The sequence below is a fragment of the Malaclemys terrapin genome, chromosome 3 (assembly GCF_027887155.1).
Source record: "Malaclemys terrapin pileata isolate rMalTer1 chromosome 3, rMalTer1.hap1, whole genome shotgun sequence".
Classification (NCBI taxonomy): domain Eukaryota; kingdom Metazoa; phylum Chordata; order Testudines; family Emydidae; genus Malaclemys; species Malaclemys terrapin.
In genome coordinates this window covers 169,274,898-169,301,924 of record NC_071507.1, presented here as the reverse complement: position 1 = coordinate 169,301,924, position 27,027 = coordinate 169,274,898, and the positions used below count along the sequence as shown (strand labels likewise).

The following is a 27,027-nucleotide window of genomic DNA, read 5'->3' as shown; positions in this document are numbered from 1 at the left end:
AGGTGCCACAAGTACTCCTGTTCTTCTTTTTGCGGATACAGACTAACACGGCTGCTACTCTGAAATCTAACACCTATTTTAGTATAACTTGATCCTATAATTATTTCCAAACAGAATATATGAATTCTATACATTCATTTTAGAAAATATTCACCACCATGCAAATCAAGAGTCATGTTAAACTATAACAAAATACCCAAGTTACAATTATTTTTACACACCTTCTAATGAGTACATTGTATGTGTGTGTGTTTACACAAAGACCAAATGATTTAGGTTGATGCAAGGATCATTTAAGGTCAAACTTTCTGGAGTGAGGAAATATAAGCCTTTTTTAGTTCCCTGTGCATATACTGCTTCCTTATACATCCAATATCTGCACCAAATAAGGCAGGATTCACAGGAAAAAAAAGTGATCGTGCCATTAAACACTATAATCATACTCATACACAGTGAGAGACTTTTCCCCCTCCTTCCTAATGCAAGTCATTAGTGTTTTCATAACTCATTTTGGTGCATGGTTATTCTTTCAAGTATCTGGGACGGTGGATGATCAAGATACAAAAGGAGCACTTAAAGACGATCAAGCCATAGCGGAGAAACTAAATGAATTCTTTGCTCAGTCTTCATGGCTGAGGATGTTAGGGAGATTCCCAAACCTGAGCTGTCCTTTGTAGGTGACAGATCTGAGGAATTTTCACAGATTGAAGTGTCACTAGAGAACATTTTGGAATTAATTGATAAACTTAACAGTAACAGGTCAACGGGACCAGATGGCATTCACCCAAGAGTTCTGAAAGAACTCAAATGTGAAATTGCGGAACTATTAATTATGGTTTGTAACCTGTCCTTTAAATCGGCTTCTGTACCCAGTGACTGGAAGATATCTAATGTAACACCAATATTTAAAAAGGGCTCTAGAGGTGATCCTGGCAATTATAGACCAGTAAGTCTAATGTCAGTATCAGGCAAATTAGTTGAAACAATAGTAAAGAATAAAATTGTCAGACACGTAGAAGAACATAAATTGTTGGGCAAAAGTCAACATGGTTTCTGTAAAGGGAAATAATGTCTTACTAATCTATTAGAGTTCTTTGAAGGGGTCAACAAACATGTAGACAAGGGGGATCCAGTGGACATAGTGTATTTAGATTTCCAGAAAGCCTTTGACAAGGTCCCTCACCAAAGGCTCTTACGTAAATTAAGATGTCATGGGATAAGAGGGAAGATCCTTTCATGGATTGAGAACTGGTTAAAAGACAGGGAACAAAGGGTAGGAATAAATGGTAAATTTTCAGACTGGAGGGGGGTAACAAATAGTGTTCCCCAAGGGTCAGTCCTAGAACCAGTCCTATTCAACTTATTCATAAATGCTCTGGAGAAAGGGGTAAACAGTGAGGTAGTAAAGTTTGCAGATGACACTAAACTGCTCAAGATAGTTAAGACCAAAGCAGACTGTGAAGAACTTCAAAAAGATCTCACACAACTAAGTGATTGGGCAACAAAATGGCAAATGAAATTTAATGTGGATAAATGTAAAGTAATGTACATTGGGAAAAATAACCACAACTATACATACAATATGATGGAGGCTAATTTAGCCAGAACTAATAAGGAAAGAGATTTTGGAGTCATCGTGGATAGTTCTCTGAAGACGTCCACGCAGTGTGCAGCAGCAGTCAAAAAAGCAAACAGGATGTTAGGAATCATTCAAAAAGGGATAGAGAATAAGACGGATAATATCTTATTGCTCTTATATAAATCCATGGTACGCCCACATCTTGAATGCTGCGTACCAATGTGGTCTCCTCATCTCAAAAATGATATACTGGCATTAGAAAAGGTTCAGAGAAGGGCAACTAAAATGATTAGGGGTTTGCAATGGGTCCCAAAGAGGCTAGAACTTTTCAGCTTGGAAAACAGGAGACTAAGGGGGGATATGATAGAGGTATATAAAATCATGAGCGGTGTGGAGAACGTGAATAAGGAAAAGTAATTTACTTGTTCCCATAATAGAAGAACTAGGGGCCTCCAAATGAAATTAATGGGCAGCAGGTTTAAAACAAATAAAAGGAAGTTCTTCTTCACACAGCGCACAGTCAACCTGTGGAGCTCTTTGCCTGAGGAGGTTATGAAGGCTAGGACTATAACAGGGTTTAAAAGAGAACTAGATAAATTCATGTAGGTTAAGTCCATTAATAGCTATTAGCCAGGATGGGAAAGGAATGGTGTCCCTAGCCTCTGTTTGTCAGAGGGTGGAGATGGATGGCAGGAGAGAGATCACTTGATCATTACCTGTTAGGTTCACGCCCTCTGGAACACCTGGCATTGGTCACTATTGGTAGACAGGATACTGGGCTGGATGGACCTATGGTCTGACCCAGTACAGCCATTCTTATTTTCTTATGTGGTTTTTTTTGTTTGTTTTAAAAACATATCTAACAAAAATACACATCATCATGCTGCAGGTAGAGGTCCAAAGCCTAAACTGTCAGTTTTGGCTAGGTTGTAGCCCAGATTGCCCAGAATTTGCTTGGTTTTGAAAAGATATGTTATGCAGATTACATTTTAATAACTCCCCACCCCTCCTACCACCTTTCACCTAACCCAATACCTGTTAGCAAACAAGATCCACATTTTCTACTACTATTTACACAGAATTCCTTTCAGTCAGTCTTTCCAGGACCTGCCACTCATGAGAAGCGCAAGTGGATGGATCTATTTTTGTCACTGCATTGGATTACAGACTGGCTGACTATAATTGAATCTAGTTAGTTTTTGGGACTGGTGTAGTGTGAATTATGTGCTATGTAGCACAAGTGTACTGTGTCAGCTTCCTTTTCAATCAAGACTATTTTCTCTGTTATACTCGATACTCAGTGACAGAGGTGTACAGGTGTCAGAGACTAATATGATTTAACTCCAGTGTGAATTTAAGACAAGGTCACAGGTTGAAGTAAAAGTGCAGGAAATACCACATTGCCATAAAGATCAAAATTTGGTCATATCGGGTAGTCTCTACGGAAACACTTGGATCAGTAATGCTGAACTGCTTTGGTCAATGAGGAAAAAAAATCTTGGCTGCATTTGAGTTAACAATTCACGTGCTTCTTCCTAGAGAAACTGATGGGAGTTATGCACTATGAGGACTGTATTATTAAACATTGTCAAGGACAGTTTTGGAATAAATAATATTTGAAATTATTATTATTAATACAGGAAATCATCAAATACTAATTTAACTATAAATTCTTTTACTAAATCCAAAGTACAGGTACTTTATGCAATTGCTTTAAACATGCCTATAAATCCTAAATAATAAGCAATTTACTATATCTAAACAGTAACAAATAATTTTATAAGTATTTGATCAAGATACTGACAAATGGGCTAGACTAAGAGGTGCTTAGACCCATGCTGGTAGGCTTCAGCGTGGTCAGGTAGGTATTAGCAATGAACCCTTTAAGAGTTGTCTTTTTATTCCTTTTAACAAGCAAGTGATGTCATTGCCAATTACTGACTTCAGCCAAAATCCAACTTGAGACAATTTACCATTATGTCCAGTCTTAATTCAGATAAGATTTATAACCTCCTTTGTCCCCAAGACCTTTCCTCCCCTTCCTTCTTGGTGTCCAATAGTTTTTTCCATTGCACTGGGGTTCACATAGATATGTGGGATGGGAAGGTCAGTGTTGGCTCAGTTTAAGACAAATTCTCTTTGATCGCAGATAGTTTTAAATCAGTCACTCCTATCAGTTAGAGGCCTTCTTTTTAGAAACTTCTCCTTATTTCATTAGTTATTCTTTGAACCAGACATCCTCTCTACACTTGATTCCTTTTGGCCTTAAAACATTATTTTCAAGGCCTTCCTTCCTTCTTACTAGTCAGGGCCTTTTTTTACAACACAGCTTATTGGTTAGGGAAATATATATAACTTTATTTTTGAATTTTATACTTATCCCTAGCTCTAAACAATCTGTAGGATAAGTACTGTTATTTTTTGCATGCATAAATCAAAAAATAATAAGTGGTCTGAAGATGTTGGTCAGTTCTTTCAGGATTCTGTTAAGAGTGCCTGGTTAATGTCAATTTCCATTGTACTGCTGGTAAAATTATGAGCAAAGCCAGCTGTCTCTCTGGCCAGGGCAGAATCCTAATACACACAATGGTATTTCCAAGGTACTGAATATATGGCACTTTACTATCTATGCTCGCTGGAATTATGTCAAGCATGACTTTTAGAGTCATAGACTTTAAGGTCAGAAGGGACCAATATGATCGTCTAGTCTGACCTCCTGCACAACACAGGCCACAGAATCTCACCCACCCTCTCCCGCAACAAACCGCTGACCTATGTCTGAGCCACTGAAGTCTTGAAATCATGGTTTAAAGACTTCAAGGTGCAGAGAATCCTCCAGCAAGTGACCAGTGCCCCATGCTGCAGAGGAAGGCAAAAAAAACCCCAGGGCCTCTGCCAATCTGCCCTGGAGGAAAATTCCTTCCCCACTCCAAATATGGCAATCAGCTAAACCCTGAGCATGTGTGCAAGTCTCACCAGCCAGACACCCAGGAAAGAATTCTCTGTAGTAACTCAGATCCCACTCCATCTAACATCCTAACACAGGCCATTGGGCATATTTACCGCTAATAGTCAAAGATCAATTAATTGCCAAAATTAGGCTATCCCATCATACCATCCCCTCCATAAACTTATCTGGGTTCAAGACTAAGCTTGATATGTCTTTTGCCCCCACTGCTCCTCTTGGAAGGCTGTTCCAGAACTTCACTCCACTGATGGTTAGAAACCTTTGTCTAATTTCAAGTCTAAACTTCCTGATGGCCAGATTATATCCATTTGTTCTTGTGTCCACATTGGTACTGAGCTTAAATAATTCCTCTCCCTCCCTGGTATTTATTCCTCTGATATATTTAGAGAGAGCAATCATATCTCCCCTCAGCCTTCTTTTGGTTAGGCTAAACAACCCAAGCTCTTTGAGTCTCCTTTCATAAGACAGGTTTTCCATTCCCCGGACCATCCTAGTAGCCCTTCTCTGTACCTGTTCCAGTTTGAATTCATCCTTCTTAAACATGGGAGACCAGAACTGCACACAGTATTCCAGATGAGGTCTCACCAGTGCCTTGTATAACAGTACTAACACCTTATCACTACTGGAAATGCCTTGCCTAATGCATCCCAAGACGGCATTAGCTTTTTTCATGGCCGTATCACATTGGCGGCTCATAGTCATCCTGTGATCAACCAATACTCCGAGGTCCTTCTCCTCCTCTGTTACTTCCAACTGATGAGTCCCCCAGATTATAACAAAAAATCTTGTTATTAATCCCTAAATGCATGACCTTGCACTTTTCACTATTAAATTTCATTCTATTACTATTACTTCAGTTTACAAGGTCATCCAGATCTTCTCTTATGATATCCTGGTCCTTCTCGGTATTGGCAATACCTCCCAGTTTTGTGTCATCTGCAAACTTTATTAGCAAAAAGAAGAACAGGAGTACTTGTGGCACCTTAGAGACTAAACAAATTTATTAGAGCATAAGCTTTCGTGGACTACAGCCCACTTCTTCGGATGCATCCGAAGAAGTGGGCTGTAGTCCACGAAAGCTTATGCTCTAATAAATTTGTTTAGTCTCTAAGGTGCCACAAGTACTCCTGTTCTTTTTGCGGATACAGACTAACACGGCTGCTACTCTGAAACTTTATTAGCACACTCCCACTTTTTGTGCCAAGGTCAGTAATAAAAAGATTAAACAAATAGTTGGAAACTCATGTTCCCCAATTAAGGAGCCATGGTTAAGAGACCTCTGTTTAACGATTTTATTAGATCAGGCTGTCTTGTCATATTATTACCCTCCAAACTTATGGAACTGCATAGTCTCACAACCTTAATGGCTGGATGCCAAGAGAACTATAACAAACTGCCTTTGAGTTAGTCAGTGACTAACCCTCTTGCAGTAAACTAAGAGGATGTGTGATGCACTGTACCTCAGGATAACACCCAGCACCCTCATGTTCATTCTTGTAAAATGATTGTGTGGTATCTAATGCAAAGTTTGTCATGTCAGGGGTCTTTGGAAGGCTCATGATGCACTGAGCATTGTTGTTACAATAATGTTATAGGTTATAATTTCATGTATGTAGTTATGAGGCTGAAAATGTATCCTCAGGACTTAAAATAAGCCCAGGCAAAAAACTCTCCAAGAGCAGAGAGGCAGTTCACACCTCATCAGGGCAGTTATGGGACAAACCCAGCCGAGCCTCACAGGAAGAAAGGACCCTGGCCTAGGCAGCAACAAAAGGATCTGTTGGACTCTCGAGTCATCCCCCTTCTTTTAACCAGTTTGTGACTGTGATGAGGTAACACTCACCTGACTCTGCAGGGAGAGGGGGCGCAAAGCCAAGAGGGAAGAAAGAACATGATAAAAGGGAGAGACTTTGCCATGTGTTCCTTTCTCTTCCACTTACATCTACAGACACCACACCAAGCAACTGAAGCACTGATCAAAGGGGAGAGCCTGGCTGAAGGGCAACCAACCAGCCTGTGGTGAGAAGCATCTAAGTTTGTAAGGGCACTGAAAGTGTTAAGATTAGCTTAGAATGCGTTTGCTTTTATTTCATTTGATCAAATCTGACTTGTGATGCTTTGACTTATAATCACTTAAAATCTATCTTTATAGTTAATAAACCTATTTGTTTATTCTACCTGAAGCAGTGTTTTTGGTTTGAAGCGTGTCAGAGACTCTCCCTGGGATAATGAGCCTAGTACATATCCATTTCTTTGTGAAACCGACCAACTCATATAAGCTTGCAGTGTCCAGCGGGCATAACTGGACACTGCAAGACAGAGGATCCTAGGGTTGTGTCTGGGACCAGAGATATTGGTTAGTGTCATTCGCTTGCACAATACAAGGAGCAGCTTATATGCCAGAGGCTGTGCGTGAACAACCCCGGAGTGGGGGTTCTCACAGCAGAGTAAGGCTGGCTCAGAGTTAAAGATTCGAGTGACCTATCAGATCACTGGTCCAGATAACACCAGAGGGGAATGTCACAGGCATATCTTATAAGGTAGCATTTTAAATCTCAATTTGCTAGTCAGGATCATATTGATAAAATTGCAGCAACACTGTAAAGTTACAAGAATTCCCTGTATGATTTTAACACTGTGTGTTCCAAACCCCACAGCTCTGCCCAAGCAGAAAACAGGTCTGTCCTAACCAAAGAAATATTGCTCTGCTTAATTTGCATTTAAGCAGCAAATCGAGTCATCAAGTGGGAAGGGAAACAAAGAAAGCTCAAAAAGGTGTAGAAGGTGTCTGAAACGGAAGTGTCTGAATAACTATTTGAGATAATAAACTGGCATATTATTCCCTTTAAGAAATAACAGACTTTAGATATTTTGTACTCTCCAGGAGAGGGCTGGGTGGTATAGGACATACATTTCTGGGGGGAAATCTGGTACTGGGGGTGTGTTAGGATCATCCTGCAAAATAACTAAGGCTTGTGAGACCCAGAGTGTAACCCAGGTGTGGCTGGGAGGCTGCAGTTACATAGACACTCGGCTTGTGGCTTGGATGGTGGAAGGTTGTTTGTGAGTGGCTCAAGTGGGAGCTACTTCACCAAGGCAGGGATTACCCAGTTGCCCATTAGTCTGAATTGTACTGTGGTATGTTAAGTTCCTAAAGCATCTCTTTTAGAAAAAGATCTAATCTTGATTTTAAAATAGTCAGGGATGAAGAGTTTACCATGACCCATGGTAAATTGTTCCAATGGCTAATTACTGCCACCATTAAAAATTTATGTCTTATTTGCAGTCTGAAAGCAGGTTAGCTAACCCGAGTTAAGAACATATTTATTTATCTACTTATTTCAGTGTAGATACAGTCTGTCTGTGTGTGTTCCTTGGCTAAGGTGACCAGATGTCCCGATTTTATAAGGACAGTCCCGATATTTGGGGCTTTTTCTTATATAGACACCTATTACCCCCAACCCGTCCTGATTTTTCACACTTGCTATCTGGTCACCCTATCCTTGGCCACCCTGCCAGCTCTTGCTGACACTCTGAGCAACTTCTGGGCACTCACTGAGTTGCCACCCTTTTCTCAGCCCAGGGTCCTCTAGCGTGTTCTTTTTGATCTTTCTCTTCTCAACCCTGACAAGACAGCTTGGGCACCAGAGGAGTCATGTCTTCAGGACTATAAGCTTGACTATCATGTTTGAGTATTTGTTGGGATGCTCTTTATTTAGAGAATTGTTTTACCTTTCCTGCTTGGTTCCCCTGGCAATCCCTTTTGACCTAACTCCACAACAAGTAATCTATCATGAACGCACATAGACATGCAGCATATTAATAAAAAATATAGGTAAGCTCATCACACACACTAATGCTGTGCGTACCAGCCTCATGCCCCTCCCCTCCTCTTCCAGCAAACCTCTCTGCCACAGAGATATTCTTGCTTACACGTTGCTTTGAAGAGACAAAGATTCTCTATTAGGTTAAGATCTAACTTTGGGTTTCCACAGATATCATAGGTGATGGGTTCTCTATAAAAGCCTAGACGGGCTAGGTTCCATTTCTCTTCTGATTCCCTATGTTAGGTAGCTGTTCGGTAATTACACATTGGCTTAGACACAGTTTAAGGAGAATATTTATTCACTGATTTAAAGTCTGATGCTGCGATCATGAGTATGGCAGATTTGAAGCACAGTCTGGGAAGTAAACATCTCACTTTAGTGTCTGACCTGACATAGTAATACCTTAACATGGTGTTTCTAATGGGAGCAGTACTGAAAATCGTAAGATGAAAGGTACTCAAAATATGTTTCACCATTTAAAATAAAAGAATTTGATAGATGCTCAGAAAGGAAACAACTTATTGCACAAATTGCAATATCTTTTCTGCTTGAAAGAAGGACAGTCTTGTGGTTAAGAAGTAGACTGAGGCTGAGACAATCTGGGTTCAGTTCCACTACATGTGTGACTGTGGACAAGCAAATCACTCCATATCTCAGTTCCCAAACTGAAGTGGGAATAGTAATACTGTTTTAATTCACTGAAGTGCTGTGAGATTAATTTGTTTGTGTTCTGAGGTGTGCAGATACTATGGTAATAGGCATAGGAGTAGTTTGACTTTTATTCTTTGGGAGTGGGTGCATCTCCAGTCAGGCCAATGGAGCCACAAGTGGGGAGGAGGCAAATTCCCTGCCTGTCTGAGACTTGCAGTGGGGGGAGGGGGAGGCCGCGAGGCAATGCCCACTGCAGCTCCCAGCTATGCACATGTAGATCCTTATAAGTAACAAGATATATAATTCTTATACACCCTGGTTTATTGTATGAGCATTATGTATGATGGGTTCAATATTTATTTTTAAAGGGGGAGGGGGAAACACATGCATTTTTCCTAGGGAAGAAACTCACTCAATTGTCTTTATTTTACAAGAAGCTAAATAGATCACATTCTAGGCAAACAGTGCAGAGATGGGGGCCATATAAACATTTTTTTAACAGCTGGAGAGTTATACGCACCCTACTTCACACTGAAAATTCCTCCAAATTAAGGGGATTAGGAGTTGCCTGCCTTATTTGTTCTACTCCTATCATACAAAAACAAATGTTCCAAAAAGACATGTTTCTTTCAACTGTTACTTAAATTTCTTTCTCAGTAGTATCAGATGATGTGAGAGAAGGTAGGTGAAAGAAATATCAATTCTTTGGGCATCAGCCCATCAACCTTGTCTGCATTACCAAGTCTGATATCAAGAGTCCCAGGCCAGCCTCCACAGGCTAAAGCTGCAGTTGTCTTCAGGCAGTGGCTGGTTCTTCCTTATGCTAAGATAAGAGGAGGATACAGAAGCAGAGCGTCAAGAATTAATCCTTCAGAACACTGTTTTATTCCCTTGTTTGATGGAGAAGAACCTGACGTATATGGACTGCAGGAGGTTCTATGAAGCAGGGGCTCAAAGAGGATCCCTTCTGATTCTCTGACGGAGTATTTCAGGATCCCTAACATTGCATTAAGTTTATATAATTCCGGTTTTGTTTTTCAAATAAATAAATACAATCCATAGTTATCTCGCTTGCAGAAATTGCAAAGTCTTTGCTCTGTAAGGGATAGACTTGTAGAGCTTACAAGATCGAGAACCAGCCAGTATATACTTAACTAGCTGCATATACAAGCTCATTGTGCATCTCTGCATATACACACTTTACAACATAAAATGTTCTACTGTTCATACTCCATATTAAGTTTTAAAACTGATAAAAAAATTGTGAAAAACAACTGCATTTTAGAAGCCTAGCAATTACACTGTTGCATTAGGATTATTTAAGTGCAAAGCTTCAACTTTCAAAGTTCAGATTTTTAGAATTAGATGCACACAACAAAAACAAGCCCCCCAAACCAAAAATCCCTCAAAGACAGTCACATTGCACAAACAGGAAAGTCTATTTTCCCAAAATGTTATAACTCCAACTGCATAAAACAGCTCCAAGCATTTGTGCACACACACTCATCTCGAGGACAACAAAAAGCATTGACAGTTTCAGCCAAAAGTGAGAGGGGGTGGTTTTTTTTGGGGGGGGGGGCACGTTAAGATGAATTTAGAAAGGGGTTGCATAGAAGCATTACACAACCTTAACAGGAACTCAACTTCTGGGTTGAAAGGAAGAAGCAGCAACAAGTGCACAACGAAAGAAGGGTAACTTTTGCCCGACACCACAGGTACAAGCACCTAGTCTTCTAAAATTACTGCAATCTTCAGGATCCACATAGGGCAGGCAGGATCTTGTTTTAATGGCTTGTTGCATATCCCCGTTCACACTCCCCCCCGCAAAAAAAACCCACCCTGCAAGGTACTCTTTCTAATGACACAAGGCCAATTAATTAGAGCATCCAGAGGCTGCCACATGTTCATCTACAAATATAGTCCATCCTTGCAGACCTAAGTGTCACACACTGGACATGACACTCACACAGCCAGCTCCCTGCCTGTCCATGCCTATCTGTATACTTCGTGGAATTTCGTACATGCAGCAGGTTTTGGCTATAGTTTTTCCTCCCTGCCACCTGGATTTGTTGTGGTGCTGGGTCTTCAGGCAGCCTCTTCATGCTAGCTCTGAGCCCAGGTGGAGCGGCTGGCAGTAAAGCAGCAGCAGCATGGGACAGGAGCTTTGGCGGGGGGGGAGGGAAGTGGAGAGGTAGGGCAGTGACTGTTCCAGACCACCACCAAATCTCACAGGCACTGTAGGCAAACCCCAGACTCTCTCCCAGGCAGCTGCCCATAGCACCCCCCCACCCCATAGCACCCCCTAGGCTGCTTCAGGCGATCCCCTCTTCACCCATCCTCTCCTCAAGACAGCACCCTTCCCACAGGCTGCTTCAGACTCGGTCTCCCACTCCAGCCTCCCCTACCTGGGCTAATGGGCTCCCCCCACCAGTAACAACCCCCATGCAGCCCCCAGGCTTCCTCCCCGCTCCTATTCCCTGGCCCCGGGGCTCCTCGCCCCCAACCAGCCGCCCAGGCTCCCTCCAACACCTGCTGTCCGCTAGCTCCCCGTCCGGCTCCCGCAACTTCCGAGGCTCGCGGGGAAACCGGCTCCACACCTGTTTCCCCGGGGCAGGGCTCACACGGGAACTTTGGAAACGTTTCCCGGACCTAGCCGCGCAGCCCCCGCAGCAGTGGGCGAGCGGAACCGCCAGCCCCCAACGCCCCGGAGCAGACAAGGGACCCCCGACCGCACCTTGCCTCCTGCCGACAGACATGGTCCCACAAGCAGCTCCGGCCGCAGCGCACGGCCCCGACAGCGCGCCCCAGGCTTCCGCCTTTGCTCAGTCTCCTGCCAGCCGCGCCCACCCCAGGCCGGGGACGGCGCCCATTGGCGCTCCCGGCGGAGGGGCGGCCCGCGCCGGGGCGCAGAGCGGACCTTCTCGGCATGGCGGCTGCGTCCGGACAGCCCCGCGCCGCGCCTGCCGGGCTCCGGCCGGGGGGGCGCGGCTGCGCAGAGCGCGCGAGCTGTGTGTAGAGCGGGGTTTGACAGCTGCAAGCTCAGCAGCAGCCCCGGCGGCAGCAGCGCATGGCTAGCGCGAGGGGACTGGCAAGCGGTGCAATGCCCCAGCGTGTGTGACCGCTGCGCGGGGAGAATGCTATACACACGCCGCTCCTCCTCCGCCGCCACCTCCTGCCCTGGCTTCCCCCTCACCTGACCCGCCAGCCCAACATGCAACCCGGCACCTGCTAAATCAATAATGTACTAGAATGTCAGCGCTGAAAAAGGTAAGGAGACGAAGATGGGTATCCTCTGTCTCATGCCGCTGGGCGCCCCAGGCTGGGGGCACTGCTACTCCCGGGCTAATGTAGCCTCTGCAGGCGGGGAACCAGGGGACACAGTGGCCAAAGATTTGCAGGGCTTGGGGTGTAAGCATGAAGAGAGGGGAGTGAACCGACTGGGCTGAGCGTGGGTCTTGGGCTGCAAAGTCTGACAGACTCTTCTTAAAAACAATGAGAAGTGCAGCTGCTGAGCGCGTTTGGGGGCGAGGGTACAGCTGCTGCTGGGCTTGTTTTGTGGGCGCAGCTAATCCTGTTGGAATAGTGGGGGCGGTGTGGCTGCTGGGGGGGAGTGCATCTGGTGAGGTGTCAGGGTTTTTTTGTGTCATTCTGGTCTTAGCAGGAGCTGCTTTGCTGCTATCGGGTTGGGGGAGGGAAGGGGGCATCTGCAGCTGTGCCTCAGGAGGGCAACGTTAGAGAGCGGCAGCAGATGCTAGCAGGGTTGTTGCAGGTCCTAGGGATGGGGCTGCTACTGTTAGGTATCGGCGTGAGAGTTGCAAGAGAGGGTCTTTCTCGTTGCACTGCGTTGGGGGCGCATCAGCTGCTGAGCACCGCTGGGATGTTGGGTTTGAGCGGCTGCTGCTGGGGTTGTTGGTTGTCGCTACGCTCGCTCTGGTCCCAGCACTTCTGTGCTGATGAGGATGCAGCTGATTTTGGGGGCTGCCGCTGCGAAGCTGTCTGGGCTGCTGCCGCCGCTGGGTGTCCAAGGTGCTGACCGGCGGCACAAGGTGTGAACCCGTCAGCTGCGGCTCTTCTTGCAGAAGGCAAGAGACGGTGACAATTGCGCTTTTTGGCCCCGCGTGCAAAAGTGGAAGCCATACAGCTGACTGGAGCGTGAAACGGGCTGAGGGGATTTGCGATTAAAAGAAGCATTGCACAAAATGCGCGGGCGCGCGCGCACCATGCCTAGAAACACACCGAGAACATGTTAAACGTGTATGTTACAGGCTGACCGGCCGGGGGTCCCCCTCCCGGATTTATTTCCATGCAGTAGGGCAGAGTGAGGCTTTTGGCTGGAATGGAGAATTGATGTGTGGGAAGGGGGACACCTGGCATCTGATTTCTTTGCCTGGAAGGGAGGAAAGTGCTGTAAGCGAGGATGGTGGGGTTTAACAGACCATCATTTTAAGGGTTGCTATGTGAGGATGAAACCAGAGAAAAGGCTGGTGTAACCAAGCCGCCTCCTCCACCTCCTTTTCGTGGTGTACTGCACTGGCGGCGGCGGCTGTTCTCTAACGCGGCCAGCAATGAGTATTAGTCCTGGGGCAATGGCTTGGAGGTAGGGGGGGATGCTGGGGTGTGTGCGGAGGTAACTGATAACTGGCTCAGCCCTGAACAAGGGTGCCATGGAGAGGGCTGCGCAGGGTGCTGCTAAAGTGAAGGGAGGGGCAGGGACGAGAGAGAACGGGCTCGGAGGGAGTTTGGATTTGGCGAAAAGGGGGAGATCCATTTCCCTTGCTTTGATAGCTCAGTCCGGACTCTTTTCAAGAAATGGAACCGAGATGCTGCTGGCGTTGTCCCCTGCCCGGATTTGGGGTGCTGCCTGTTGGGGAGGGTAACTCCGGCTTTGAGGGTCGGTTAGCTTGATCTGTGCAGTCTACATCTTGTATCAGAGACCAAATAAGGCTAAGGCAATAAATCATATTGCGTGTGTCTTATCAATGTAACCAACTTGGGAAAGATGAAGCTCCAGTGACTTCCTCCCATCTTCCTAAACAGGGAGATAAAAGGAGGGGCGAGCGGGAGGGGGGAGAGATACATAGGTCGGAATTATATCCCACATAGTGATCAGGGAATTTTGAGGATTGCTTTTCGGAAACCCAGGTTAAGTGCCGTTGTAGCAACCAAAATCACTGTCACTTGGTATTTTCATGCAGCTGCATTGATGTACTAGACACGTTGTTATGTACAACGAATTATAACTATTAATAAAAATAATAATAATAATAATAATAGAAATACACCCTTTGTGGTGGGGAATCAATTACCAGCTACCATGTCTAATTACTTTGTGGAATAAAGGGTTGCACACTCTCTCTAGAAACCCCCTAGGGAGCTAGGACCACACCCACACTCTCCCCCTACTATAACAAAGTCAGAGCTAATTTCTATGTAGGCATATCATGACTGGAAAGTTATAAAACACTTCTAATATGCCCCCCCCCACGATATTTAGTTGCTCTTGGAAACTAGTAGATCATACAAGGCTTGTAAAGAGGAAGAGCCAATAGTCATAGCAGTTCAGGCTGTTGCCTTGATGCTAAAATGAAGAAGTCATTAATCAGGATTTTCTATCAGCCAAATTGTCTTGTGGTGGCTGCTGGTGACTAAGGCTGTGTTAGCAATTGCAACCGTTTTCAGTGTGTTTTGTTGCATTTTCTATTTCATGGCAATTCAGATGGTGAATTTCAGATGGTGTGATCACTTCCTTAGATGCAGAGAACAGATTAAAAATTTGTATGCACCAAGTACATATTGGAGGATGAGGGGAAAAGGAGGAGTACAATAGCATTCTGTAGGTATTCAAATCTTTCAACTCAGAAATAGAAATAATTAACCCCCCCCCCCGTCATTTTACCAAGACCAATATGTTCAGTAACATCAGTTATGCAAAATTCAGCTGAATAATATGCCAGCAAAAGCATAAAGAACTCCTAATTTTCACCTTTTAAAAAAAGCTTCCCAGAGCCATTTTCTTCTCATCCCTCCTCTTTTCCCTTGTAACTCTGAGGGGTTAGGATCAAATAGATGGTGAAGTTTTTCACTAGAGTTGGATCCTCAGCACCCTTACAGAGTTCCTCCTGACATGGGTAGTCCAATTAACTTCAATGGAAATACTGGATTTGAATAAGGCTTTGCAGGATTAGGGCTTTAAATTGTTTGTCTAAACAATACCAATGTCAACTTTAGACCAAATCTAGTAATTCTGATTCAATGGGGAAGTCTCACTATCCAAAGATGAAAATATATAGATATCAAAAATTAGTCAAGATGCTGAGACTATGTTTTATTTCTTTAATTGTCCAGGTTTTGACAGTTTGCAATCTAATGATCTCACTATTAAGGCCCTGATTTTTTTCAATAGTAATTTGTGTATTCTTATCCATAAACTCATTTTATATATGTGTATATCTTCAAGTTGCATTATACATACAACTAGTGGCATTTCCCCCTAGCATTATAAATTCTTTTTTAACTCAAGACATTAAATATGCCCTTTTTGCAGTTTGTTTCCATTTGTATTTTACTACATCACAGGTTTAAATTGGTTTAATTGTCTTGGAAGCAAGTGAGAGTTGACACACTTCCAAATTAAAGCACTTAAAACAAAATCAAGTGTTCCACTAAACTTAAATCACTCCAGATTGTGTAGACCCAGGAACAAGACTATGAAACTGAAGTGCTCTTTAATTGTTGGTGTGTTTCATCTGTATTTCTCTGGAAGCTACAATGTTGCATAAACTGGAGAACTGACAAAATTTGAAGAAATCCAATACTTCAGATCATTTACATAGGGTGACCAGATAGCAAGAGTGAAAAATTGAGATGCGGGGGTGAGGAGGGAGTAATGGTTGCTTATATAAGACAAAGCCCTTAATATTTGGACATCTGGTCACCCTATCTATGTAGTACATGACTAGAAATATGAACACTTCTACACCAAAGCTTTTCTTGAACATGTGAAGTAGCCCAACTGTGGATAACTGACAACCCTGGTGTGGGTTATTTTTTTCCTCAGGGTAGTGTGAGCTTAATTCTTTGTACTGTATCCTGGAATACACCATGGGAGTACATTAGCTGTAAAGGATTGATCTTAAGAAATGATTCTAGATGTGTTGCAGATGTTGAAATTATTTTCTACTGCAAATATATTCAAGATACCTAATGTTCCGCTTCTCTACGCTATCAGTTTCCATTCAATATTTGTGTTCTCTCTGGAAAGTTATTAGGACAAAACAGGAGTAGTAGAAGATTTCCATTTTTTGTACTTTCAGAGCTCAGCAATTATACGTAAAATAAACCTATTAAAAAGTCATTCCACATGCATTAAACAAAGCATTTAGTTTCATGAATGCAACTTTATATTTTTCCAGCTGCATTATTTTTAAAAAGATCAACCAGATTTTACTACTTTTTCTTTTAAAATGGATTTTGTTGTTTTTGTTCATGAATCATTTTGTATGCTTTTGAAGATTTCTGGTCTGTAATTTAAAATTGTATCAGATGATGTTAATGATTTTATGACAGAATGTTATGCACTGGAGAGTTAATTCTGAGTGTTACGTTCAGACCCTGTGTGATCCTAGAATAAAGAATACATTTATTATGCCTGCATTATTTAACTAAACAAAAAATAAAGACTAGATCTGTCAGATGTAGTTGATTCTATTTGAGATTTTTTTTTAGTGTTTTTTTTTCTTAGTGCTGTAAAATGGTATTTGCACGCAATTACACTTTTCAAGCAATATACCTAATTTCCATTAGGAAAAAAATGTAGGACATACTTATTGACTAGCTTCTTATAATTTGTAGTCCTCCTTTGCAGATTATTTAAATATCTAGTGTAATTTTAAACTAAATTTACAGTGAAACCTTTTTAAAATAAGCACTCAATAAACAAAGAGTACTTAACAGAGGTGATCAGGAGCAGTACTATATTAAGCAAGAGCCAAAATCTACAGAGTGGAGTCCTGGCCCTATTGAAATAAATGGCAAAACTCCCAGTGATTTCAACGAGGCCAGGATTTCACTCACAGCTTTTACTTAGGAAAAAGTCCCACAGAATTTAACACTGTTATAAATGGTATATTCTCAAGAAAAAAAAAAGTTGCTTGATTAGGGTTTCAATCTGCATGGTCCTGAGAACCCTCAAATCTGACTGAGATCACTTCAGGCATAATTGTATTCTAATAAAGCCCTCACTCATGCCTAAAGTCAAGTTACTGGAATATTCATTATTAAAATAAAATGTGATAACTGTGAAGGCAAGTGGTTGCTCTATTACGTATTCAACATATGTGATCCTGAAAGGTTCTGAGCACTCACAACAATTTTTAAATCAAGATTGGATGTGTTTTCTGCACGATATATTATAGTTCAAATAGGATTTCCCTGAATTAAGTCCTATATTATGGGGTAAGGAAGGAATTTTTGGTAGAGACCCTGGGGTTTTTTCTTTGTTTATTCTTTTGCCTTCCTCTGCAGCATGGGATATGGATCACTTGCAGGTTTAAACTAGTGCAAATGGTGGATTCTCTGTAACTTGAAGTCTTTAAATCATGATTTAAAGGAGGAGGCCAGACTAGATGATCATGATGATCCCATCTGACCTTGGAACCTATGAAAAATTCCCATTGAAACTCAGTACTATGAGATCTCCCTTACTGTCTTCATCGTATGTTGATTATCCTGATAGAGCTGTCCCTTCTCTTCACAATTACAGCATTTTACTGATAGTGGATGCTACAATAATATTTATTAGAAAGGGATTCATAAAAATGATATCTTCAGTGATGGAACTTTGGCTTGATAGAGAACTTTGTTAGAATACATTATGCAGAATACTCAATGGAATAATTTTTTTTTAGGTTTAAGAAAAGTGTTAAAATTGTACACCTACCTTTAATATGCAAGGGGAAAAATCTCTTGCAGTTACATGTGGACAAAGCAATTTCCTTTTATGACTATTATAATCCTATGAGTAATTTTGGTAATAGAGAGAACATTGAAACGTCCCTTGTTTTTTCTATGGTTTGCCGTCAGGGGGCTCTTTCAAACTACATCAGTCAAACAAAAACAGCTGCTGCAATTTTAGCGCATGAACAAGACAATCCTTATTCGGCTGCTTCTGTTCATCACCATAGTGAATTAGCTTATTTAAACATGCATGATAAAACAGACAATTTAGGTCCATTAAAGCAGAAAACTAATGTTAGCCCCTCAAGTATGATGGTAAAGATACTTTATATCAGTTGTTAGAAATGTACTATACAGTACAAAATATTTCTGTATTGATACAGTATTTCATTATTAGGGTAGAGGGAGGACCCTTCCTTTTAATATATGGGCGGGGGGAATAAATGCTGTACAGCTTACTTTGCTAAACTCATAGATATCCATGAACTGTACAGCTTCCTTTCTTATACTAGTTAAGAATACCTGTGTATAACATAGACAGTATGTCAACGGTTATGATCAAACATAAGTATAAAGGTATGGATGAATCAGAATCCCTATTATAATAGACCTGACTGTGACCACAAATTGTCATGCTACATTTCGCAAATACCTCAATAATAAGCATATGTCCCCTGAACCATATTACACTTCAGCAGAATTAATTATTCTTCTTCGAGTGCTTGCTCATATCGATTCCAATTAGGTGTGCGCGTGTCATGTGCATGGCATCAGAAAGATTTTCCCCTAGCAGCATCCATCGGGTCGGCTGTGGAGCCCCCTGGAGTGGCACCTGCATGGCGCTCAATATATGACCCTGCTGGCCTGGCGCCCCTCAGTTCCTTCTTACCGCCCGTGACGGTTGTTGGAACCTTGGCATCTTGCTCTGCAAGTTCTCCACGTTTCCCTAGCTCTATAGATAGTTGTTGTTTTGTTTTGTTGGTAGTTCTTGTTTTTTGGTTTTAGTTACCCTCCATCCCAACTATTTTTCTTTGGGGCTCCATGCCCAAGTCCCTGGGACTCAAGCCCTGCAGGTCCTGCTCCAAGCTCATGCCAACTGGCGACCCCCTTGACTCTTTCCTAAAGTGTTTGGGGGGGGGGGGGCTCACCAAGTCGAGATGTGCAGGATCTGCAAGGGTTTTCATCCTCTGACTAAAAGGGAGCTGGACTTTCGCCTGAAGCAGCCCCTTATGGAGGTGGCACTTAGTCCCCAGTCTCCTTTGGCACAGCAAGACCCGGCACCGAGCTCTTTGGTATGCAGCGCCCCAGTGGCGGTGGTGGTGGAGGCAGCACCATGGCTGGACTGTGACCGAGACCCATGGCACCGCCGCTGCCCGGCACCTCAGTTGGCGACATTGGCTCGGTTCTGCTCCCACTCTCCGGGACCGAAGTGACACTGGAAGCCGGAGAAGGGTGGCTCTCCTGTGCAGAGACCCGCTTCCCTGGAGCCCCAGCCACTGGGGAGCATCCCAGAGGGGAGCATCTGGGAGCAAAGATCGTGGCCACGGCGCCGTCGACTCCAGACCCACTGGGGGAAACAGTTGAGTCCGGTGTCGCAGGACTCCCCAACCCGAAGCATGGTGGAAGTCCAGCTGCCTTCTACTCTGGACCCCTTTGCGGTGGCAAAAGACCTATTGCCATGATAGCATCGGGGTCTACTCATTCCACGCCAAGCTCCTGGTGCCCCAGCGGATGGCACCATCTCAGGGCAAGCCGGCGTTGATCCACCTGTCGGCACTGTCAGCACCAGTGGTCAAGCCTCAGCACTGCTCCCATTCCTGGCACCATTCCCGTTCCCGGCACTGCTCGGAGTCCTGCTGCTGGTTGTACTCGTGGCATCGCTCCGGTTCGTGCCGACGCTCCTGATCATGGCACGCTCTGCCCGCCGGTTGCTGTCACAGAGCAGATCCCGGATCTGGCACCAATCCCAGCGCTATTCATCGTCTCAGCACAGCTCCAGGCCATGGTACCGCTCCTCAGCTTCGTGGCATCACTCCCCTTCTCCTCGTCACTGCTCACCGAAGCAGATTTGCTGAGCACTGCCCTGGCCCTCACGGTCCGGTTCTCGTTCCTTACGTTCGGACTGGGACTGCCGCCAGTCGGACTGTGGCCACCCTGATGTGGGGGCAGGGCCTTGGGCAGGGACCCGCCCAGTAGTTGTTCTGGACGCCATGGGTGTACCGTCTGGTGCTTCCCGATCGGCCATCTCTGAACCACGGGTGCTGGAAGCCTCCGCCAGTCAGCCCGCTCATGGGGGCATGGAGGAGATGTCGTGCACTCTTCCCACTTCAGCACCCCCTCTGACTCCGGTTTCTGAGCCGGGCCCTGCGGTCGGCGATGCAGGACATTGGGCCCCCGTGGCACAGGGGGGTCAGGACAACCTTCTTCCCCCCCGTGGCCTCTTCATCCTCCTCCCCTGATGAAGCTATGTTGGGCACCTCCATCTCTGGGCCACCCCCCATTGATATCTGTGCCCATCAGGACCTCCTGCGCAGAGTTGCATGCAACATGAACCTGCAGGCCGAGGAGGTGGTGGAATCGGAGGACCCAGCGGTGGACATTTTGGCCCCGGAAGGTCCATTGAGGGTGGCCCTACCCCTCATCCAGACTAATGCCAAAACCATCTGGCCTTCATTTCCCCTATGGCCAAGGGGGTAGAACATAAATACTTTGTTCCCTTGAAGGGATACGATTACTTGTTCACACACCCGCAGCCCTGCTCGCTCGTGGTTGCGGCCATGAACGAGAAGGAGAGGCATGGACAGCCGGCCCCTGTGCCCAAGTCAAAGGATGCCAAGCGGCTGGACTTGTTTGGCCACAAGGTTTACTCTACAGGTGGGCTCCAGCTCCGGATTGCCAATCAGCAGGCACTCCTGAGCCATTACAACTTTAACTCCTGGAACTCCATGCTGAAGTTCAAGGAGCTTGTGCCTCCTGAGTCCAGGGAGGAGTTTGGGGCCCTTGTTGATGAGGGCAAGACAGAGGCACAGACCTCTTTGCAGGCCTCACTGGACACTGCAGACTCAGCTGCGGGTACCTTGTCCTCCGGGATTGCCATGAGGTGCACCTCCTGGCTGCAAGCCTCTGGCCTGCCCTGGAGGTTCAGCAGATGCTGCAGGATCTACCCTTTCATGGAGAGGGTCTGTTTGCAGAGCAAACTGACTCTAGGCTACATAGCCTTAAGGCCTTGAGGGTGACCATGAAGTCCCTGGGTATGCACACCCCAGCAATCCAGCGAAAGCACTTCAAGCTCCAGCAGCCACAGCAGTGCTCCTACTCTCCTTGGCCGGGGCAGGACTTTTACAGGCGGTGGGGATGGGATGGCAGGAGGAAGCCCTCCAACCCCTTGTCTGGGCAAGGCCAGGGCCTGACCAAACCATCGTTGGGTTCCAAGCAGGCCTTTTGAAGGGACGCCTGAGGACGGCATACCAGACTTACCCCAGGATCCTTCCCCACATTTTTTGAATCGTTTATCCCATTTCTGCCGTGCTTGGTCTCAAATAATCTCGAACCGCCGGGTCCTTCACGTGGTGGAAGCGGGATACTCTCTCCAATTTTGTTCCTGCCCGCCCTCCCACCCCCCTTCCCCATCCCTCTTCAGGGACCCCTCTCATGAGCAACTCCTTATCCAGGAGGTTCAGGTGCTCCTCGCCTTGGGGGCGGTAGAAGAGGTTCCGTGGGAACTAAGGGGCAAGGGGTTTTACTCCCGATATTTCCTAATCCCCAAGGCCAAAAGGAGCCTCCGGCCCATTCTGGATATGCGCGGGCTCCACAAGTTCATGGGCAAGTTGAAGTTCTGCATGGTCTCCCTGGGTACCATTATCCCTTCCCTGGATCCTGGAGACTGGTACGCTGCCTTCAACATGAAGGATGTGTACTTCCATATAGTGATTCATCCGTCACACAGGCGCTTCCTGCGGTTGTGGTCAACTGCGAACATTACCAGTTTATGGCCCTCCCATTAGGCCATTCCACAGCCCTCCGGGTGTTCACCAAGTGTATGTCGGTCTTGGCTGACTTCCTCCGTCGACAGTGGGTGCAAGTGTATCCTTACCTCAACGACTAGCTGCTTCACGGCTGCACCAGAGAGCAGATGCAGTCCCATCTCCACCTGGTCAGGTGTACGCTCCTCCTCAATGTAGCAAAGTTGACCCTGGAACCGACCCAGAGGATAGAGTTCATTGGGGCAGTCCTGGACTCCGTTCAGGTGCAGGCCGTCCTACCGGACTCCCGTTTCCAAGCTATCGTGGGCTTCATTTGGGGCCTTCAGAGCTTCCCGACCTTGAGAGCAAGAAGTTGCCTGAGTCTCCTCGGCAATAGGGCTTCATGTACGTACATGACCTGGCACGCCAGGCTCCGGCTCCGGCCATTACAAGCATGGCTCGCCTCAGTCTACCACCCGGTGCACGACAGCCTGAATTCGGTGGTCACCGTCCTGGAGTGGGTCCTCGCCTCCCTCCGCTGGTGGCTCGATCCCTGGGCAGTGTGCGAGGGAGTCCCCTTTCAAAGACCCCAGCCTTCCTTGTCCCTGGTCACGGATGCATCAGCTCTGTGGTGGGGTGCTCATCTTGGAAACCTTTACTCAGGGCCTGTTGTCTCTGTCCAAGCTCTCCCTCCATATCAACATCAGGGAGCTGATGGCAGTGCACCTTGTTTGTCAAGCCTTCCAGGCACACCTGCATGGTCATTGTGCGGCGTTCTCACGAACAAGACCATGGTCATGTTCTACATCAACAAGCAAGGGGGGGCCCGTTCCTCTCCCCTCTGCCAGGAAGCCATTCGGCTGTAGGAGTTCTGTATAGCCCGCTCTATTCACCTGGTAGCATCCTTTCTTCCCGGGCTCCAGAAAACGCTAGTGGACTGCCTCAGCAGGTCCTTCCACTCGCACAAGTGGTCCCTCTGGACAAATGTTGTTCACCTCATCTTCCAAAGGTGGGGGTTTCCCCAGGTCGACATGTTTGCCACCCGCAGCAACAGGAAGTGCCCAGCGTTCTGCTCCTTCCAAGGTCACAGCCCGGGCTCCCTCATGGACGCATTCCTGCTTCCCTGGACAGGTTGCTTGCTTTACACCTTTCCTCTGTTCCCCCTCATGCACAAGGTCCTGCTCAAGATCTGCAGGGACGGGGCGAGGGTGATTCTGGTAGCTCCAGCGTGGCCTTGCCAGCATTGGTACACCACACTGTTAGAACTGTCGGTGGACATTCCAGTCCCGTTGCCTCTTCTTCCCGACCTGCTCACTCAGGACCACGGTCGCCTCTGTCAACCCAACCTGTGGTCTCTCCATCTCATGGCATGGATGCTGCATGGCAGAACCCTACAGAGCTTCTGTGTTCTGACCCCGTAAGTCAGGTCCTGCTGGGCAGCAGGAAACCCTCTACTTGAGCCACATATCTGGCAAAGTGGAAACTGTTTTCATGTTGGTGTGTACTCCAAAATGAGGGGCACCAGCACCACACACACCCCCTCTGGGTGCAGGTGCCCCTCATTTTGGAGTACCTCCTGCACCTGAAACAGCAGGTTCCCTTCGCTGCCATCTCGGCCTTCCACCCGGGTGCGTCTGGCCGCTCTGTCTTCACTAACCCAGTGGTTGGTCGCTTTCTCAAGGGTTGGACCGTCTCTATCCTCCGATCCGCCAGCCTGTCCCTGCATGGGACCTTAATGTGGTCCTTTCAAGACTCGTGGGCCCCCCGTTTGAACCACATGCTCCCTCCTGAATCTTTCCTGAAAGATGGCTTTCCTGGTCACCATTATGTTGGTGAGACGCATCTCCGAGCTGAAGGCCCTCACCTCGGAACCGCCCTACCGGTCTTCCACAAAGACAAGGTACAACTCAGACCACACCCACTTTTCTCCCCAAGGTGGTGTCGGCCTTTCACACCAGTCAGGATATTTTCCTGCCCATTTTTTACCCTAAACCTCATGCTGGTCCCTGGGAACAGCAGCTGCATTCCCTAGATGTCCCCAGGGCCCTTGCTTTCTACATTGAACACACTAAGCCATTCAGGAAATCGACCCAGCTCTTCGTTGCGGTGGCAGACCGGATGAAGGGCCTCCCGGTCTCCTCTCAAAGAATTTCCTCCTGGATCACATCCTGCATCCACGCTTGCTATGACCTGGCCGGTGTGCTGACCCCAGCTCTCACTGCACACTCCACTAGGGCCCAGGCCTCATCAGAGGCGTTCCTGGCCTAGGTACCAATCCAAGAAATCTGCAGGGCAGCGACTTGGTCCTTGGTCCATACCTTCGCCTCACACTATGCCATCGTCCGACACACCAGAGATGATGCGGTTTTCGGTAGAGCGGTACTGCAGTCAACATTCCTTCACTCCGACCCACCGCCTAGGCAAGGCTTGGGAGTCACCTAATTGGAATTGATATGAGCAAAGAAGAAAAAATGGTTACTCATCTTTGTAACTGTTGTTCTTCAAGATATGTTGCTCATATCCATTCCAAACCCACCCCCCTTTCCCTCCGTTGGAGTAGTCGGCAAGAAGGAGCTGAGGGGGCACCGGGTTGGCAGGGTCATATATTGAGCGTCATGCAGGCGCCATTCCAGGGCTCGAAGAACAGTTACAAAGGTGAGTAACCTTTTTTGCTATGTTTCTTTCTCTGACTCTCAGTTTTAGCTTTTTACTTTTATCTGCTCTCTGATTTCCTAGACACTATACTTCTTACACAGCTTACCCAACTATTCCATTTTCCTCACTGACTTTTCCTTTTTCTCTGTCTTGGTGAGTTTTGAGAAGTGAACTGCAGATAGCTTGTGTTGTTGTAGCTGTGTTGGTCCCAGGCTATTAGAAAGACAAAGTGGGTGAGATAATAAAAGATATTACCTTACCCTCTTATGTCTCTCAAATAGTTTCAAGCAAGACATTGGCCCTTAGCTCTCCTACTAATTTCTGTGTTTTATAGCCACATTCTTCTATCATTTAAAAATGTTTTTCTCTTTCCTTTTCATAATGAAATGTGTGACACAGAGGAATAGTGGAGTCTTTATTTCAAAGCTGCAGTCACCTGATATAGGTCAGATATGCTAATAGTTAATACTCCCATCACAGAATAGGAGTCAGCATCCACTAACTCCAGTGACTGCTTTTACAGTTGTTGCTAAAAAAATAACTGGCCAATCTGACAGTAGTGAAACTGATTACATACAAAGTGCTATCAGAGTGCAAAGTAAACAAATTGAAAGAGTAAACAAAATATTTCCTCTTTACTCTTAGTTGTCATGGATAACTTTAGTGGGTAAACTTTGTTCATGAAAGTATTTTTATTAATATTGACATTGCCTCTTTAACACTTAGTATATGGCATTTGCAGTGTAATCAGAGCAGCTTCTATGAACACATCAGTTTGTGCACCTATATTCTACAATGAGAAGTTGGACTGCTTTGCCAGTGACTGTATTGTGGAATAAAATTCAAGCAAGTAAAAAAAAAGTGTTTATTATGATTTTGGGTAATTCAGTGCTTTACAGAAACGTTATCAGTCAGGTACCAGAGAGGACCAGTTTTGTATTCGTGGGTGCAGAGCTTTGGAGCAGAGCCTGGAGCTGAAGCATGGACCAGTAGGTCTTTGCCTGGAGCATGAGCGGAGCAATTCAAAAATTTGATTGCTCCAAATCCCTTAGTGGGTGTCTTGTTTGAAGCAAGGAATAGAATGAAGTTCCCAGCTTTCATGTCATTCTCATACCTTCACAAGTAGCCCATAACAATAGCATAAAACAAATTGCTTCAGTAGCTGTGTGTGAAGGTTTTGTTCCTGGAATGTTGTTCTTTGAATGGAAGGCAGGAAAGAGAGAGAATCTCAGGCACTCTCCACTTCCTTTTTGCGCTCCCTGGGCAGCCCATAAAACAGACCTATGACCTATGCCTGTTCAATCCTTGACCATTTATGGTTTAATAAGCCACTGGGATATGAAGCTATGTAGCATGAACTTTGGTACAAATCAGATTTTGTCTGAACAGAGCCCTAAAAGAGTGGGAGAGAAGCTGACACCTTTGCTTCATCCACTTAGGGTCTGTCTACACTCAACCCCCCCCCCCCCCCGCCCCCAAAAAGTGTCCTAACTCAGGTTAGATAACCTGACTTAGCTAACTCTAGTTAAAATAGCAGTGAAGATACAGCAATTTGATTTTTAAGTCAGGTTAAAGTGTAAAGTCAAGTGTAAGCCTATAGGGCAGCCTCAAGTTGAACTCAAGCTGCTAGCCTAAGTTAAAAGCAGAGTTGTTGTGTCTTCACTGCTATTTTAACTGTGTTAAGAACGCACCTTTTTTGCAGTGCAGAGATTTCCTAAGGGTGAAATTCACTCTGTGCAGTGGATCAGTGCAAGGCCTATCTTGTACTCTCTGCACAGCAGTAGATTTCACCCTAAATGAATGAAAAGGGGATGATACTAGTTATCCTCACTCTGATAGATAGGAGGGGAACATCGCTTACTTTACTGAGTCTGAATTATCTTTCTCCATCTCACTTCCAAATCTTATAAATCTGCATTACCAGTAGCTTTCTAGATCTTATTTCATACAAGAGGAGATATCAGTAAAACAATTAAATTTGAAGTCTCTTGTTTGTCTACATAAACTCTCTTCCTTCTATGCCCCCTCCTTGAATAGGATCTCTGATTGTAACATGTAGTTTTAATAATGCTTACCCACTTTTATAAAACATTGTCATCTACAATTGAAAAATGCTACATATATGCAAAATATTATTCTTTTCCACTGATTGGTAATTCTTTTGGGCTCCCATTGGTGAGAAAGATGGCTGCTAAGAGAATAAAGCTCACCTTCCCTTAGAAGTAAAATGCAAACCTCTCTCTTTTCTTGCTAGCTGCTGAAACATGAAGCTGGCTGCATGGTTTCCTTCATGGCAGCTCATAGCTCTATCTTCTAACCACTGGCACATTTTTTCTGGCTGACTGTAATTCTTACTTTGATCTGCTACTTATGTGTTACTTAAGGACAACTAATTTTAAAAATTACTTATTTATTTTAATGTCTTGGAAG

General features: G+C 45.3%; 2 protein-coding genes across 3 annotated transcripts in view; one reads left to right on the top strand and one right to left on the bottom strand.

Annotated features, from left to right (window-relative positions):
• The window catches only part of ERICH1 (glutamate rich 1), a 109,613-nt gene extending 97,768 nt beyond the window's left edge, over nt 1-11,845 (bottom strand). For both annotated transcript variants that reach the window (XR_008444551.1, XM_054024297.1), the window contains exon 1: nt 11,760-11,845. Coding sequence is in view for 1 of the 2 variants with exons in the window: in XM_054024297.1 (XP_053880272.1) it covers nt 11,760-11,781 (22 nt within the window). In the remaining variant the exon portion in view is untranslated. The remainder of the gene's footprint in view (nt 1-11,759) is intronic.
• A 332-nt stretch (nt 11,846-12,177) lies between these two features.
• Nucleotides 12,178-27,027, top strand: part of DLGAP2 (DLG associated protein 2) — a 654,575-nt gene continuing 639,725 nt past the window's right edge. The window contains exon 1 of the mRNA XM_054024256.1: nt 12,178-12,292. Coding sequence (XP_053880231.1) covers nt 12,275-12,292 — 18 coding nt within the window. The 5' untranslated portion in view covers nt 12,178-12,274. The remainder of the gene's footprint in view (nt 12,293-27,027) is intronic.